The sequence below is a fragment of the Pipistrellus kuhlii genome, unplaced genomic scaffold, assembly GCF_014108245.1.
Source record: "Pipistrellus kuhlii isolate mPipKuh1 unplaced genomic scaffold, mPipKuh1.p scaffold_m20_p_97, whole genome shotgun sequence".
Lineage (NCBI taxonomy): Eukaryota > Metazoa > Chordata > Mammalia > Chiroptera > Vespertilionidae > Pipistrellus > Pipistrellus kuhlii.
The window spans coordinates 403,625-422,047 of NW_023425603.1; the positions used below are offsets into that span (position 1 = coordinate 403,625).

The window sequence follows — 18,423 nt, forward strand, 5'->3', positions numbered from 1 at the left end:
GCCATGGGGAAGTTGTTCCCTGCTTAGAAGTATTTTCTAAGAAGCCATCCAACAATACTAATGCTAAAACTAAAAAATTGGCCCTGACCAGTGTTTCTAAGTGGTTAGAGCACCAGCCCTCACACCAAAGGGCCAAGGGTTCAATTCCTGGTCAAGGGCATGTACCTGGGTTTCAGGTTTGATCCCTGGCATGTGCCAGAGACAACCAGTTGATATCTCTCTCCCTCTCTCTCTCTCTCTCTCTCTCTCTCTCTCTCTCTCTCGTTCCCCATCTCTCCCTCTGCTTCCACCCTTCCACCGGGGATGTGCCCGCAACCAAGGTACATGCCCTTGACTGGAATCGAACCTGGGACCTTTCAGTCCGCAGGCCGACGCTCTATCCACTGAGCCAAACCAGTCAGGGCCCACCCTTCCACTTTCTAAAAAGCAATGGAAAAATATCCTCTGGTGAGGATTAACAACAAAAATTCCCTGGCCAGGTAGCTCAGTTGGTTAGTGCATTGTCCCAATATATCAAGGTTGTGGGCTTGATCCCTGGTCAGGGCTCATACCAAAATCAACCAATGAATGCATACACAAGTGGAGCAACAAATCCATGTTCCTCTCTCTCTCCCCCAAAAAAGAACAATATCAATAAGTAAAATAAAAAATACACTAAAAATAACTGAAAAAAATAGACCCACAACCCTGCATAATTAATCATTATGAACACTCTGTACAATCAGAGTGTTCATCCTCCCCCCTTGCCTTTCAGCCTCCGGTGTGCCGGGAGGCCCAGGGCTGCAAACTCTGTGGCCAAGACCTGCCCTCTTCCCTCGCCAGCTGCTGGGAGCCTCAGTTCCCTCCACTCCGGGCATAGATGTGCCGTCATAACCATTCACCTGGTGGGATCACAGGGCGGATTACTGGAGCTGAGAGTGGGACGGACACAGCCACACCCGGAGGACAGCTGTCATCGTAAGCCTTTCCCGGGAGAGACTGGGATGCTGTGTCTCGGCCTGCATGCTCCTTCCTGTTCTGCACGGGGTGAGGGATGTCTGGTTATTTGTATCATTCTGGACTCTGAGTTGTAACAGAAACTCAAGTTGCTCACTTCAGAGGCCTGTTACAGGGTGGGGGCACTGGGCGGGTTCACAGATCCTATCAGGACAGGCTGCAGTAGGTGGGGTTTCCGGGAGCAGGGCTGCTCTGCAGGGCCCGGCGCCTGCGGCACCCACTCCAGCCTCCAGCCTCTCCCGGGCCGGGCCGGGGCCCAGGTTCCAGAGAGAAGCTCTTCCCCGAAGCTCCAGAAGTGCCTGATGGGCTTTTATTGGGCTGGCCAGGTCACATGTCCACGCCTGAGCCAATCGCTGCCGCCAGAGGGCTGGGGCGCGCTGATTGGCCAGGCCCGGGGCACGTGCTGGGGTGGGGCCAACACCTGGTCCCGGAGGAGGCTGTAGAGGAGGGCAGGTGCTGGGCTGGGAGGCCCCAGGCCCTGGCCCCCCCGTTATTTGACCTCTTGGTCAGGCCCCCCTATTCGAAGAGCCCCCCCTCTGTGCACCCACAGCGGCCTGACATTAATTTCTCAATAAATGTTTAACAGGCGCTAGGCACAGAGCAGGGGGTCCAGGAGGAACCCCGACAATCACGGCCTGAAGGAGGGGGTGCTCTGTGCGGGGGGAGAACGAGGGGATTTCCGGGAGGCGTGTGGGCTCAGGTGAGGAGGCTGGGAAGGTAGGGAGTGGAGGAGGCAGGTATGGACGCATTTTCATCCCAAGCCCGGGCTGTAGGAGGTATTACATGTCCTCCTTTCCCCCCATCAACCTCCTCCAGCCCAGCCTGCCCCCGGCCCTCACCACTCTCCCGGCTGTGCCATGGGCCATGCATGTGCACCCATGGTCTCTGGTTGGTCACCTCCCATCCACCCTCCCCGCCCTCCCTCCGAGATTCCCCACTCTGCTCCATGCTTCCCTGTCTCTGGGTCCACTCTGTTCATCAGCTTATTTTGTTCATTAGGTTCCACGTAAGAGTGAGATCATGAGATGCTGGTCTTTCTCTGACGGGCTTATTACAGTTGGCATGATGCTCCCCAGGGCCTCCATGCTGTCCCAAAGGGTAAGCTTTTTTACTGCTGTGTAGTATTCCACCTTTGGCGTTTCCAGTGGGGGGAGCAGAGAAATGGGAGTAGGCAGGAGGAAATGTAGCAGCAAGGGAGAACTTCCCACTCTTTTGGGAAATACTGTACAGGGGTGCGAAGGCTGAAGGCTCAGGAGAGCATAGAGGGGAGGGCAGCAGAGGGAGGGTGCCCAGATCAAGCTCAGGGGAGGAGAGCCCACAGGGCAGGGGGTGCCAGGCTGGGAGATCCAAGAGGTGAGAGGGATGCTACGTGATGGCTTCCATTTTTTTCACTGAAGAGGGAGGTGAGGTCTGGCGCTGGGTGTGAGGGCAGGAGGGTCTGTGAGGGGTGGGCGGAGGGGGAGAGGGTGTGAAATCTTAGTCTCTGATGGGATGTCACTGAAAAACATGGAGAGCTGCTGACTATGAATTTGTGAAGTTTATCACAAATTCCCAATCAGAAAGGTGGTCTGTGCCCCATACCCACACCCACCCGCCAGAGCTATAGGCACCGGAGCTATTGGCGGGCAGGAGGGCTTACCGTGGAGGCAGGAGGAGCTGGGAGGCCAGGAAGTAGTACTGTTATCTGCTTCACTGATGGGGAAGCTGAGAGGTTCAAGGCCAGTGTAGTACCCAAGTGGCCTTGGGGTCAGACCAACCAGTACAGGGTCTGTTAGGTGCTCATGTGTTTGTTGAGAAATGTGAATGGTGGGGCAGCCCAGTGATGCATCCACAGTCTATTCCAGGTGCCAGGCACCCCAAGCTTGGAGCTGGTGGGTGGGGCTGGTGACTTCCCACCCTAAGACATGACTCAGGTAGGCCAATCTTTCCAGAGCTCAGTGGTAGAACTTCACAGACACCCACTGAGCATCTGGCTCTTCGACCCATTTCTCAAGCAGTGCTCACTTTCAGAGAAGTCACAGCCCTGGGCCAGGCGGCCCAGCCCCTGGGGAATGCCACCTCAGGCCTCTCCCCTGGCTTTGCTGTCTACACCCCACCCAGGCCAGCAGGCAGGGGGTGCCAGGATCTCACCCCTGCACTGCCTGCGGCTCTCCGGCTCTCCGAGGCCAGGCTCCCCCTGGAAGGGCAGACCAGGGCCATGGGCTCTGAACTCGGTGGGGACGGGGTCCTCCTGGGGAAGGGAGGGCTCCCAGCCCTGTATCTCAAAGCCATGTAGGCAGGAGCCAACCTGGCCACTTCTCTGAAGTTGTTAATAATGGTTCATGCTGGAAAAATCACACAAAACAAAACAAAAACACACCATAGAAGCGAACAGTAGTTATTTGGGCTATAAAAGCATAAAACTCCAGATTTCTCCCTGTGGCTATTTATAACCTGAGCTGGTGTAAACTGTGCCCATATTAAGCTCAGGTTTGAAGTAACTTAAAAGGAAAATAGCCGTCGCTGCATTTACAAAATTCAATTATAGACCTCTCGCTTGCTAATTACGGACCAACAGCCTGGGGGTGGGAGTGGGCCGACACCGACCCTCCAGGACCCTGTGGCCCCGCGGTCGGCCTGGGGGGTGGGGGGGAGGGCAGGGAGGTCTAGGGCGGGGTCGCGCACCCTCTCGGGCCCCGGGCGGGCGGAGCGGGGGCGGGGGCGGGAGCCCGGGGCGGAGCGGGGGCGGCCGGCTGCGGGTCCGGAAAAGTGGCTCCTGCCTGGGAGGAAGTTGGCCCTCCTCCCCTCGCCCGGGCTTGGGATGAAAATAGCTTCTTCCTCTTCACCCTTCCGGGCCCCCAGCCCCTTTCTCCAGGCCCCCCGTTTCTGCCGGGGCGCCCCCTCCCCCCCGGGCCTGCGCTGTTCTCTCAGCGGCGGCGGGACCGCGGGGACCTCCCGCCCGGCCTCGGCGGGCGCCCCGAAACTCGGGCGATTCCGGTGATCCCCACCTCCCCCGCCGGCCGGCAGGGCGCACCCCGCGAGCGGCCGCACCGCCGCCTTCCCCTCCGGAGGCTGTCCCCGGAGCCCCCGCCCTCGGCACCCGGGCTCCCGGGCCCCGCGGCACCCCCGAACTCCTTGGGGAAAGTGGGGGCGCAATTAGTTTCTTTCAATTAGTTCCTCTTTGTATGGCCCCATTCAAACTGAGATGTACTCCTCCGCGCGAGGGGAAAGTAGTCCCGACCTTCCATTCAATTTCTGCTCTCGCGTCGCCCACATTTTTACTTTTTAAGGCCGACGGGACCCTCGGCGGGGCCCCTCGCCGATGTGGGGGCCGAGGCCGCCGGGGTGCGCGCAGGAGAGGGGGCGCCCCGGCGGCGGGAGGGGGCGGGGAGGCGCTGCTCCTCGCGGCGCCGGGAGAGAGGGATCATGGGGCGTCGAGAGATTGCAAACCTCAAACCACGTACAGCGGGCGATACGCGTCTACCGAACCTGACCAACGGAAGCCCGCGCCCCGCCCCTGCTCCCGCCCCGCGCCCGGGATAGACGGGCGCGCCGAGCCAACCGGGAGGCGGCTCGCCGTCCAAGTCCCACGAGAGCCAATGGGAGCGCGCGGGGGCGGAGCCGCTCCGCAGCGGGTTGGGCTGCGCGCGGCTTCCCCCCGCGGCCAGGCCCCGCCCCTCCCCTCCCGCCCGCTGCTCCCGGAGTAGTTGGAGCCCGTGAAGTGCGGGCGGCGATGAGAGCGAAAGTTGCGCTCGGCTCGGCGCTGGGGGCTTGAAGCGGCGCCGCGCTCCGCCCGCCCGGGCCGCCCCCAGCCCCTGCCGCGCCCGCCCGGCCCCGCGCCCGCCGCCTCCGGCCCCGTCCCGTCCCGGCGCCCCCTCAGGAGCCGGGGTCCCCGTCACTCGCGCGCGGCCGCGGCCCCCTCCGATGCCGACCATGGTGGAGAAGGGCCCCGAGGTGTCCGGGAAGCGGAGAGGGCGGAACAACGCGGCCGGCGCCGCCGCCTCGGCCGCCCCCGCCGCGGCCGCCTCGGCCGCCGCCGCCGCCTCGGCCGCCGCCGCGGCCGCGGCCGCCGCCCCCGGCAATGGGCAGAATAAAAGTTTGGCGGCGGCGGCGCCCAATGGCAACAGCAGCAGCAACTCCTGGGAGGAAGGCAGCTCGGGCTCGTCCAGCGACGAGGAGCACGGTAGGTGCAGCCGCCCGCGCCCCGCGCCCGCGCCCGCGCCCGCGCCCCGCGCCCCGCGCCGCTCACCGTGTCCGCTTCCCCGCAGGTGGCGGCGGCATGCGGGTGGGACCCCAGTACCAGGCGGCCGTGCCCGACTTCGACCCCGGTGAGTAGCGCCGGCCGCCGGCCCGCGGACAACTTTCTGTGTGCGCCCTGCCGTCCGCGGCCAGAGCAGCGGCGCGGGGGGGCGCGGGGAGCCGCCGCCCCCGCGTGGCCCCGGGACCCAGGCCGCCGGCCGGACGCCCCGGCCTGGGGCCCCGGCGGTGCCGGTGCGGACGGGCTGCGGCGCCTCGGCCCGCGGGAGGGGGCCGTGCGGGAGGGCGAGCATCCCGCGAGCCGGGCCCGGGCGGCCTCGGACCCGGGGCCCCGGCGGGTGCTGCCGGGCCTCCCCTGCGGCGGCCGCCCCGCCCCGAGGCCCGGGGCCGCAGTCCGGGCGGCCTGCCGCTGCGCCCCCGCCCCTCCTCTAGGGGAGGACCGGCCGCACCGCCGCCGGGCCGGAGGTCCGCACCCCAGCCGCCTGCCCCGCGGCCCCTCCCGCGGCTGCTCCGCGGAGCCGCCGGTGCCGGAGCCGCCAGACAAAGGAATCGGTGGGTTCGTGCACGCGGTCCGGCCGCTCCCGAGGCTGCGGGCGGCGACCCCGTTCCGGAGGACGCGGCTGACCGCCCCGCCGCCCCGCGGAGCCCGGAGCCCGGCCCGGGGCCAGCAGACCCCGCGGGCGGGAGGCCCCGCGGTCTCCGGGAGGAAATAAGTGCCCAAGTGAACGCCTCTCCAGGGGAGCCGGTGTGGTCCCGGGCACGGCCTCCGCTCCCGGCGGCTGCTCCGGTGCCAGCCCGGGGCGCCCTCTGCGCGGGGACCCCCGCGGAGCTCCTGGTCCCGGCGGTGGGACCTCCCACCCGCTCCTCCCGCGGAGGGAGTCCGGCGGGCTCCCTGCCTTCTCCAGCCGCTGGGGTTCGGTTCCTCCCTCCCCCACACACCCTCCCTCCGTGAGGACCGGACGGACTGACAGGCCGGGACTGACAGTGACAGGACGGCCGGCCCGCACGCCCCCATCCCCCGCGCGGCCGCCAGGGGAAGCACCGCCTCTTGGTCACAGTTGACCCCTCTGCATCTGTAGGTCAAGTCCATCCCGTTGTAGCGCAGGGAGCACGGGGCTTGCCTGTGAGTAAGTTGGCCAGTTTGGGCACACTTTGGTGATGTCGGTCTGGAGAGCTTTCTTGAGAAAGGGGCCCGAGTGAGAGCAGATGCCTGGCATTCTTGTGGGATCGGTGCCCAGCTCCGCGTTGCATGGAGCCTGACCTTAGAGTTGTGCTCTTCTTTGAAACAGCGAATGTGGCAGGATTGCGTTTTGAGTTGCCCTTGCCTGTTTGAGGGGATAGAGACCTGCCCCTCAGCGGTAAGACAGTGAGTGTGCTGCCCGTGTCTCCCTGCACAGGGCCTGGGTCTCAGCAATAATAGTTCCAGGTCGCCTAGAAGGGCATCTGACGGGCATGGAGTGCTGTGCCAGGCTGAGTGCTGGGCACTGTGGGCTCAGTGTTCCTGGTGAGTGTTTTAGGTGTCGCTCACACCACATAAAGGCAAGGGAGAGAGGACTTCCATTTTGGAATACACTTAAGACTATTACCCCCCCCCCCCAGTACAAGTGAGGAGTATGGATGGAGACTGTGATTGTTACTATTTCTCTGGCCGGTTTTTTTTTTTTTTTTTAAATACGTTTTTATTTATAGTTTTTATTTAGAGGGAGGAAGGGAGAGGGAGAGGGAGAGACAGAAACCTGGATGAGAAACATGGATGGGCTGCCTCCTCTCGCCTACGCTGGGGATGGAGCCTGAAACCCAGGCCTGTGCCCTGAGGGGAATCCAACCGTGACCTGTTGGTGCACTCAACTGAGTCACAGCCAGGCCCTGCCTGGGTTTTGAATGCATCTCTCTCTCTCTCTCTCTCTCTCTCTCTGTCAGAATTTGAACAGGCAGGTGAATGTGAAACTCACCAGAAAGCCTTTTTCCTCCCGGTGGTAAAGATGTGTGAGTAGAAGTTGATTTCAATTTTTTTTTTTTAAGTCAGACTTTATTTCCCCCCCGTCTTTCACCTTTACCCTATTTAGCTTTAAAAGCAAATGGTTGAGCCCTAATTGGTTTGGCTCAGTGGATAGAGTGTCAGCTTGCGGACTGAAAGGTCCCAGGTTCAATTCCGGTCAAGGGCATGTGCCTTGGTTGTGGGCGCATCCCCGGTGGGGGTGTGTGCAGGAGGCAGCTGATTGATGTTTCTCTCTCATTGATGTTTTTAATTATCCCTCTCCCTTCCTCTCTGTAAAAAATCAATAAAATATATTAAAAAAAAAAAAAGCAAATGGTTGAAACCAGGAACCACCTATTAATCCCTAGTATTCCAAGGAAAATTCATTTCTCTCATCCCTGTAAGTAGTGAAGTAAGTGGCCCTGACATGCTGATTCAGCTCTTCTGATCTAATTAAGATGTAGACTAACTCAGTGATTTATGGCATAACTTGTAAGCATCTGTTTATAACGATGGAAAAAGTTTTATCAGTTCGATTTAAAAACAAAGCAGAATGCAGCCGAAACCGGTTTGGCTCAGTGGTAGAGTTGTCAGTCTACGGACTGAAGGGTCCCGGGTTCGATTCCGGTCAAGGGCATGTACCTTGGTTTCGGGCACATCCCCAGTAGGGGGTGTGCAAGAGGCAGCTGGTCGATGTTTCTCTCTCATCGATGTTTCTAGCTCACTATCTCTCTCCCTTCCTCTCTGTAAAAAAATCAATAAAATATATTTAAAAAAACAACAACAAAGCAGAATGCAGTCTTATACCTTTTTTTGACATTGACTTTAAAAAAAAAAATCTTTATTGTTTAAAGTAGGGGTGTCGAACTCAATCAGAGAAGGGGCCAAAATCTAAAATCCAGCCTAAATCGCGGGCCGAATGGTTTACTGAACAGTCATAAACTGTCATTGTGATGGAAACGCAGCGGAGTGCAGTGATGACAGCGCTGTGCGGGCCACATTGCAAGACCTGGCGGGACGGATTTGGCCCTCGGGCCTTGTGTTTGACACATGTGGTTTAAAGTATTACATATGTCTCTTTTCCCCCCACTGACCTCTCCCCAGCCACCCCACCCCCAGCACATGTCCTCACCCCCCTAATGTCTGTGTCCATTGGTAATGCTCATATGCCGGCCTGTAAGTCCTTTGGTTGATCTCTTCCTGCCCCTCTCCCCTCCCTCTGAGGTTTGACTGTTTGATGCTTCCCTGTCTCTGCATCTGTTTTTGCTCAGTTTATGTTGTTCATTATATTCCTTTAACTGAGGCTTTCTTCTCGCTGGTGTCTAGGCCAGCTTTCCCGTCCCAACTCCACAGCATGTGCTGCTGTGTCCTTTCTGCTAGTTCAGTGAGGGAGGCATGCTTCCTCCACCTCACCCGTGGCTTCTATCTTCTGGCAGAGCAGGGTTTGTTTTGACGTGTGTTTTCTGTACAAAAAGTGCATGTTCCCAGGGAGCGTGCAGAGGGGAAGGAGCTGGAGCCGTGCATTGGGTGGGTCGAGCTTGACTCCTCTTTGCTGTCTTATGGCTGGAGGCGCGCAGGGGAGGGCTTCCCGGTGACTCCAGCCCTGTTTTCTGAACGCGTGTTACTGTCCCTTCTCCCTGCGTTGGTTCTCAGTATCACAGTTCACATGATAGTAAAATTAAGACTCCTGCAGAAGAGGAAATGTTAATGGTACATATTTTTGTAGTAATGGGCCTTTAAACATGCAACCCATATTTGGAACATTGAACCCAATAAATTTAATCAGATTTGGAAATTGTGGTTGTCTTGGTTCAACTATCACTTCAGAGTTGACTGGTTTTAAAAAATGTATTACCCTTTACTGTGGAGTAATCTTACTGAAGCGGGCATCTTTTTTTTTTTTTTTTTAATATATATTTTATTGATTTTTGTACAGAGAGGAAGGGAGAGAGAGAGAGAGCTATCGATCAGCTGCCTCTTGCACACCCCCCACTGGGGATATGCCCACAACCAAGGTACATGCCCTTAACCGGAATTGAACCCGGAACCCTTCAGTCCCCAAGCCGACGCTCTATCCATTGAGCCAAACCGGTTTCGGCTGAAGCGGGCATCTTGATCTGCTTTTCATTGCTTTTTATTGCTGGTTCTATGTACCTCTTTGAGCACGTTATTTTCTGTGCTTTAGTTTCATCGTAAAAATCAGTTTTATAGATATCCTAAAATCCACAGAGAATGGCTTGTGAGTCACACATACTTCGGAGCAGGATTCACCAAAGGAGAAGTTGGGGCGATGGTGAGTCCTACGAGCGGTCACGTGTTAGGTGGTGTGGCAGGGAGCCCCCAGAGCTGGTGGTCAGAGGTGGACGCCTGCCTCTGATTGAGAAGGTGATAGCAGGTAGGGCCATTTTATTCCGGAAGCCTGTTTCCCGGGTCGTCATGAATCAGGTTGTTTCATCACTGAGTGTGTGGTGATGCCAGGCACAGTCACCTTTAATGTCCTGTTTGCTTCAGAGGCAGACTGCGTGCTCGGGCGGAGAGAGTTGTGAAACCCGCTCACATCCTCGCAGTGCTGCTTGCCACCTGTGTGCTGACTTTTGGGCAAGATGCTTCATTGTTGTTAATCCTCCTCCGAGGTTTCCATCGATCGTTAGGGAGAGGGGAGGGAGGCAGGGGTGGATAGAGACAGAGACATTGATGCTAGAGCAGCGTTTTTCAACCGCTGTTCCGCGGCACACTAGTGTGCCGCGAGACGTTGCCTGGTGTGCCGTAGGTGCAGACAAGACAAGAATTTTATAATTTTTCACTATTTTGTTTACTTAATATTTCATAATAAAGTAATTATAAAATACTTTCTTTGTGTTTATTTGATTCCTATTCAAGAGAATTACTTTATATATAGTCAATATAGGCACAGAGTTAAATTTTTTAACATTTTCTAATGGTGGTGTGCCTCGTGATTTTTTTCATGAAACAAGTGTGCCTTTGCCCAAAAAAGGTTGAAAAACACTGTGTTAGAGATACACACCCATTGGCTGCCCCTGCACACATCCTGACTGGGGCTGGGGATCGAACCTGCAACCTAGGTTTGTGCCCTTGACCAGGAGTTAGGAACCAAACCCAGGAACCTCTGGTACTCTGCCATCAGTCTAGCCACTGAGCCCACCAGACAGAGCCATTTGTTTGATTCGGGTTTTTTTTTTTTTTTTTTTTTTTTTTTTTTATATTTTAGTGTTTATCATATGATTTTTAAAAAAGATATATATCTTATTGATTTTTAACAGAGAGGGATAGAGAGCTAGAGATGTCGATGAGAAACATAGACCAGCTGCCTTTTGCACACCCCCTACTGGGAATGTGCCCGCAACCAAGGTACACACCCTTGACTGGAATCGAACCTGGGACCTTTCAGTCCGCAGACCGACGCTCTACCACTGAGCCAAACCGGCTTCGGCCATTTGATTCTTGTATGTGCCCTGACTGGGGATCAAACTGCAACCTTGGCACATTGGGACATAGCTCTAACCAACTGAGCTCCTGGGCCAGGGCTTCCCCCCCCCTCCCCCCCTTTTTAAATTTTATTTCAGATAAGTTTCTAGATGTACAAAAGAAACCTTGAATCCATCCCTGGGTCAGGGGAAGTGCACATTAGGTGGGTTGTGAGCTAGGGAGTTTTTTGCTTTGAACTTGTCTTTGAGAGTTAATGCTTTCCAGGTACTTTCTATGACGTTCTTCTCTTCCATGGGTGATGACTGTGATTAAAAGGTTAGCTGACGTGGTTGAGTGGTTGGTCATGGATCTAGGAACCAAGAGGCCACTGGTACAGTTCCTAATTAGGGCACATGCCTAGATTGTGGGCTCAATTCCCAGTGTGGGGCACACAGAAAGCAACCAATATGCGATTCTCACTCATTGATGCTTCTTTCTCTCCCTCCCCCTTCCTTTCTGAAATCAAGAGAAATATCCTATATAATAAAAGGCTAATATGCACATTGTCTGTTCCACCAAGGGCAAGACTGGCTGGCCAACTGCCCTTGGCCCTCCCTGGCCGTGCAGGAATCTGTGCACACGGCCTTAGTGTCTGTAATAACAAAAGCCAAACGGACACTGAACAGTCTGTCTGCGTGGGGTGATCCAGCCAGCGGGGGGTTAGTGAGCGGCAACCAAACGACCGAGCAGCAGGCTGTGTGGGGCCACCAGGCCTGCAGCGGGGGGTGGGAGGGTAGTGAGGGAGAGGGAGGAAGCAGTTGGGGTGACCAGGCCAGCAGGGGGGTGCAGTTAGGGTGACCAGGCAGTCAGGCAAGTGAGCAATTAGGAGCCAGTGGTCCTGGAATGTGAGAGGGATCCCAGATTGGAGAGGGTGCAGGCTGGGCTGAGGGGGACTCCACCTGCTCCCGTGCACGAATTTCGTGCACTGGGTCTCTAGTTTAATAATAATTAAATAAAAGCAATGTTAAATGTCATTTGTACTGAAGAAATTTAGACTTACTCTTACTCATTTTCCTTGGCATTATAAAGTTCTGTGGGGCAATTTACAATAGTTTAAAACTGTTGTTGGAGATGAAACATCAAAGTTCTACCAAGTTACTTTATTCTTCCTCAGTTTATCAAACTTTTAATATTTTCCTCTCTGCTACAGAGATTGTTTTAATTGACTTAATTTAACCTTCACTTTTTCTGAGCCTTTCTTCAGAGATTCCATGCATAATTTAAAAGTAAGAAATAAGGCTTCTATTTTGTTCCCTTATTCTAATGGAAAACAATGTTTGCTGAGGAGTAATATGTTAGTGTTTATATTCAAACAGAGAAATCATGTCTGTCTGTGTGTTTCTATAAGTATAACCAATGGACACAAGAAACTGGTGCGCACGCGTGTGTGTGTGTGTGTGTGTGTGTGTGTGTGTATGTGAGGGCATGTGCCAGGGTGTAGGGGAGGCTGGAGGAAGGTCAGTGGGGAAAAAAGGAGACATATGTACTACTATTTATAATACTTTAAGCAATAAAATAAAATTAAAAGAAATAAAATCAATTAAAAACAAACAAGCCAAAAAAACGGAGACCTTGAAATCTGTCCTGGTGAGAGCTACTTTAGCAGCACAGTGGAAGTCTGAGGAAGGAAAGGGTTGTGAACCGAATGCTGACTTCATGATTGGGGCCGTTAATAATTCTTGCAGCGCTAAATAGCAATTGTGGGCAGTACTGTGATCCTGGAAATGATAGGGAGGGGCATAATTGCATCATAACAGTTTTCCTTTTGTGTTCCAGAAGCTAAATCTCTGGTTGATTTTTATGCTTTTTATAATATTTTAAAGTTGGTGTAAAGTAGCAAATGTTTCGCTAAAATGTTTGAGAGAAATATTTTAAAATAACATAAAATAACATTAAAGTTATTAAAACCCTAAAACTACTTTTTCAAATTAGTCAGATTCTTTAAATGTGTGGATCTTAATAAAAATTGCACACCAGACCCAACTCTTTGAAATTTCTTGATTCCTTCCCTCAAAGTAATGAGAGAGAAAATGATAATATCATATAACGCAACCTTCTTGTGCTCTGCCATGGAAGAGGAGACTGGCGGGGAGTGATTGTCTGCCTTCCCAAAGCACCTCAGGATGGGGTTGGCAGCGTGTCAGGGAGCCTGGAGGCCATGCGGAGGGCAGACTTCAGCCTTCCATTGCCAGACGTGCCAGAGCCTGTTCCTGGTGCAGGAATTGGGAACAGTAATGTGTTCATCACTTTATTTATTTACTTATCGGTTCATTCTTACCGAGGATATTTTTCCATTGATTTTAGAGCGAGTGGGAGGGAGGGAGAGAGGGAGAGACAGTGAAACATCGATGTGAGAGAGGCACATTGATGCAGGTGGCAGCTGATCAATGATTCTCTCACATCTTTGATATTTCTGTCTCTTCCTCTCCCTTCTTCTCTCAAATCCGTAAAAAATATTTAAAAAATGTTCAAACAGAACAGAAAGTAACACAGTTATGTGGCCACCGTTGTGATGAAACACTTACCATTTGGCCATGTTTGCTCCAGGTGCGGCTGAAGCTGTTACTCCTGCGGTGTCCTTTGTATTTTGTATCCTCTGAGGGCAGGTGGCAAAGGGAATGGCAAGTACGGGATTCACAGGTGTGAGTGCCCGTTCAGCATAGGGAGTAGGCGAGGTGGGTCACAGCCTCAGAATGGATGTAGGTGTGATAGTATTTATGTTTTCTTTTACCTCTGATCTTTTTGTTTTTTTGTCCTAGAAGTCTTTTAAACTTCTTAAATGTGCGTTCTGTAAATAGAATAATAATGTTTTTGAAACTAGGATACCAAGTTTTATGTTTTAAAGTTTTTTTTTCATAGCCTCAGCCAATGGTATGTTGTTTTTAAAAAAATATATTTTTATGTGCCCGCAACCAATATACACACCCTTGACTGGAATTGAACCTGGGACCCTTCAGTCCACAGATCGACGCTCTATCCACTGAGCCAAACCGGTTTTGGCCAATGATATGTTTTTATTGATTTTAGAGAGAGAGGAAGGGAAAGAGAGAAACATAGATGTGAGAGAGAAACATCGATTGACTATCTCCCATGCCCCAATCAGGATTGAACCTGTAACTTGGGTATGTACCCTGCCTGGTAATTGAACCAGCAACCTTTTGTATATGGGATGACACTCAGCCAACTGAGCCAGCCAGCCAGGTCCCAAGCTTTTGTTGTTGTTGTTAATCCTCACCCGAGAATATTTTTTCCATTGTTTTAGAGAGTGGAAGTGAGGGGGCTGGAGGGGGAGAGAGAGAGAAGAGAGAAGGGGGGATACACATTGACTGGTTGCCTCCCACATGCACACCAACTGGGGCTGGGGATTGACTCATGTACGTGCCCTCGAACTGGAATGGAATCCTCGACCCTTCAGTTGCTGGGCTGATGATCTAACCCCTGAACACCCCAGTCAGGCTCACGTTTTATGCTTTTATGAAGCCGCTGATCATTCCAGGATGGTGAGGTGCTCAGCCTGATCTACCCCGTTCATTGAAATCTGATCATTTTAGCGTAACATTTTCCAAAGGAGGATAGAATTAAAAAAAATGAACTAATCTTTAAAAAGTAAATTATTTAAAAATTATTACTTCTAATTAATGTTCTGTGAAAAGTGCAATTTAATAGAAATGTCTCATTCTTGGACCTCTGTCTTGCTGCACTGTAGTAAAATGAGTATTTGTGTGTTTGAGTGTGTATGTATTTCCGGTTGAAGTATTTCTTTTTTTATTTATTTTATTGATTTTTTAGAGAGAGGGATAGAGAGATAGAAACATTGATGAGAGAGAATCATCGATCAGCTGCCTCTTGCATACCCCCTACTGGGGATGTGCCCGCAACCAAGGTACATGCCCTTGCCCGGAATCGAACCCGGGACCTTTCAGTCAGCAGGCAGACGCTCTGTCCACTGAGCCAAACCGGTTTCAGCCGGTTGAAGTATTTCTTACAGAAATTTATTTTCTATTCATTTTCAGCTAGAGGCCTTTTTTATTTGTGAACATCTGGCGCTTTTTATATGCCCTATATTGATGCTCTACCCTGAACTAGAGCTTTATATGTCACCTGGTGAACTATGGCTGTGAGCCTTGCTGGCCTTCTGCTTGCTTAGCAACAGGTCAGTTTCCACGGCGTTGCCGCTTTTGCACACCACTGCCTGCGGAGCGCACCACTGCCCCTTACCCTGCCAAAGCAGCTATGAACTAGGATAGCTGGGCTTTCATTTAGTTTTGCCTATTTACATTTCTAGGTAATTTTTATTTAAAAAAATATTTTATTGATTTTGTACAGAGAGGAAGGGAGAGAGATAGAGAGTTAGAAACATTGATGAGAGAGTCATCCATCAGCTGCCCCTTGCACACCCCCTACTGGGGATATGCCCGCAACCAAGGTACATGCCCTTAACTGGAATCGAACCCGGGACCCTTCAGTCCCCAAGCCGACGCTCTATCCATTGAGCCAAACCGGTTTCGGCCATTTCTAGGTAATTTTTAAAGTAAGAGTCTTATTGATGTAAAAATTTTAAAATGATACTTTTTGCCTTATTAGGAGCAAGTGGCAGTGGCAAAGTGGACGTATTGATACCAATGATGTGTAGATTCTACAAACTTGAATGCAGTTGAGACAAAGCTAACAATAATTAATTCAGCATTCTAAAAGCATACTGTTTCTACCTCTGTTGGACACATTTGTTGGTTGACTTTAATTGTGAAGGGGAAAAAAACAGTAACTTAAGAACTTGTATGAAATTGGAACTATACTCTGTTTTACAGTTTTTAGCTTTCAGGAACATAATTACCCTTAAGACATGTCTATTGCCTTGCTTTTTAAATAAAATTATTATTGATTTCAGAGAGAGGAAGGGAGAGGGAGAGAGGAACACTAACATCAATGAGGAGAGAGAAGCGTTGACTGGCTGCCTCCTGCGCGCGCGTGCACACACACACACACACACACACACACCCGCACCCCCCCCCCCCCCCCCCCCCCCCCCCCCCCCCGCAGGTGCCCACCTCTCACGGAATCGCCCCGCAGCCTCCTGGTTCCCAGGCAGCAGCCGCACAGCCGCTGAGCCCTGCGGGCCAGGCACCCATTCCAGCTCGGTGTGTGTTTTAGGGCTCTGAGGAAGTGGTGGACTGTGTATACTGCTGGTGATCTAAGAATACCAACTCTCCTGGTACAGGATATTACACTTACATGGTTTCCACAGGGATTCGCAGTGTGCAGAGATGACTGCTGTGAGGAAATTTAGTAAATTTGCTTTTTTGCTTAAGGAAAATTTGAATGTATAGAAAAAATAGAATGTTAATGAGTCCTATATATTCAGCAACTAGATTTATTTTTATTTTTATTTACCCCCCCCCCCCCCCCCCAGCAGCTAGATTTAATAATTGTTAGAGTTTGGCTTTATTTGCTTAATGAAATGTTGTTTGGCTGCAGTTGAGTACAGTACATTTCCTTTTGAGTGGCACGTGCACATGATAGAAAAGCAGTTGTGCTGAGGCCAGTTTGGCTCAGTGGATAGAGCGTTGGCCTGCGGACTGAAAGGTCCCGGGTTCAATTCATGTCAAGGGCATGTGCCTTGGTTGTGGGCACATCCCCAGTGGGGGATGTGCAGGAGGCAGCTGATCGATGATTCTCTCTCATTGATGTTTTTGGCTATCTCTCTCTCCCTGTCTGCAAAAACTCAATGAAGTATATTTTAAAAAAGAAAAGAAAAGCAATTGTATCTCTACTAGACTCTGTGCCAGGGGAATACTTACTCTTCCACAGCGGAAAGCCCGTGCCAGGATACTGAGTGCAGGGATGCTGAGTGTGGGGGGGAGGGAGGGGGGGTGCGGGGCACTGGGGATGCTGAGTGTGGGGGGGAAGAGGGGCGCTGGGGATGCTGAGTATGGGGGGGAGGGGGGCGCTGGGGATGCTGAGTGTGTGTGGGGGATGCGGGGCGCTGGGGATGCTGAGTGTGGGGGGATGGGGGGATGCGGGGCACTGGGGATGCTGAGTGTGGGGGGGAGGGGGGTGCAGGGCGCTCGGGATGCTGAGTGTGGGGGGATGGGGGGATGCGGGGCGCTGGGGATGCTGAGTATGGGGGGGAAGGGGGGCGCTGGGGATGCTGAATGTGGGGGGGGTGGGGGGCGTTAGGGATGCTGAGTGGGGGGGGATGGGGGGATGCGGGGCGCTGGGGATGCTGAGTGGGGGGGGATGCGGGGCGCTGGGGATGCTGAATGTGGGGGGGAGGGGGGTGGGGGGCGTTGGGGATGCTGAGTGTGGGGGGATGGGGGGTGCGGGGCGCTGGGGATGCTGAGTGTGGGGGGATGGGATGCTGGGCGCTGGGGATGCTGAGTATGGGGGGGAAGGGGGGCGCTGGGGATGCTGAGTGTGGGGGGGAGGGGGGTGGGGGGCGTTGGGGATGCTGAGTGTGGGGGGGAGGGGGGGTGCGGGGCGCTCGGGATGCTGAGTGTGGGGGGGGGGGATGTGGGGCACTGGGGATGCTGAGCACCGGGAGAGGGTGTCTGTGCTGGGAAAGCAGAGAGGGTGTCTGTGCTGGGAAAGCGGGGCCAGGGGAGGAGGGACTGAACCTGTGAAAAGCAGAGCTTGCTGCCACAAGGCCCTTTAGGTGGGTCTTGAAGGACAGATGGACCAAAAATCCTTCGGACTGAGGGAGCCACATGCTTATTTATTTACTTTATTTTTAAAATATGTTTTTATTGATTTTGGAGAGAGAGAAAGGCGCAGAGAGAGCGAGCGAAACTTCAGTGTGAGAGCGAAACACTGTTTGGCTGCCTCCCGTATCTACCGTGACCAGGAATCGCACACAGCCTGGGTGTGTGCCCTGCGGGAGGCGAACCTGTGACCTTGCAGTGCACGGGACACTCAGCCACCTGAGTGACGTTGGCCATGCCTATGTGACTTAATAACCTGAAGACTCAGTCTCTGATGTGCATGAAATAACATGCCTTCCTTAACGTTTGTGTGACATTTTTGTGAAATTATACATGTCATATTGACCATGCATTTTATTAAAAAACTTTTATTTCAGAGAGAGAGGGAGAGGGAGAAGAAGATAGGAACATCAATGATGGGAGAGAATCATTGATCGGTTGCCTCCTGCAGGCCCCACACTGGGGGTTGAGTCCACAACCAGGGCCTGTGCCCTGACTGGCAATCGAGCCCTGACCTCTGGTTCATGGGTCGACGCTCAGTCACTGAGCCACGCCGGCCGGGCTCCACTTTGGAGAGCCATCGGTCTTTGGCCATGGATTGGAGCCCGAGCTCTGAGGGCATCGCAGTGTGCAGAGATGGCTGCTGTGAGGGGGCTGGTAAGAGCAGTGTACAGAGGCAGGAAGGCTCATCCACGTGGAAGCTTTAAGCGATCAGCTGAACAAACCAGACACCCCAAACTGAGTGCTGGGAGGGGTGCTGTGAGAGGGGGCTCAGGAGGGAAGGAGGAGGGAAGGCTGCAGTTGTTAGTGGGACCACTGGAATGACAGGGCGGATGTGGGCACAGAGGCCTGATGCTCCTGGTGGCTGCTGTGGTGGCTTGGTGCGGCACTGTCGGGGAGCGGAGTGTGGGATTGCGTGCCCCACACGTAAGTCAGGCAGCCCTTCCTGAGAATCAGGAGGGACTCTTCTCCCGCTTCCCCTCTAACTGGGTCACCTGGTCTGTTTTCTTATTGTACTTGTTGCTTACC

General features: G+C 53.4%; 1 protein-coding gene across 3 annotated transcripts in view; it reads left to right on the top strand.

The window, feature by feature from the left end:
• The first annotated feature begins 4,653 nt into the window (after positions 1-4,653).
• The window catches only part of RCOR1 (REST corepressor 1), an 88,338-nt gene continuing 74,568 nt past the window's right edge, over positions 4,654-18,423 (top strand). The window contains exons 1-2 of one of the 3 annotated variants that reach the window (XM_045578362.1): positions 4,654-5,158; positions 5,244-5,303. In XM_045578362.1, coding sequence (XP_045434318.1) covers positions 4,900-5,158; positions 5,244-5,303 — 319 coding nt within the window. In that variant the 5' untranslated portion in view covers positions 4,654-4,899. The remainder of the gene's footprint in view (positions 5,159-5,243; positions 5,304-18,423) is intronic. The other 2 variants (XM_036429023.2, XM_036429024.2) reach the window with 2 other exon arrangements.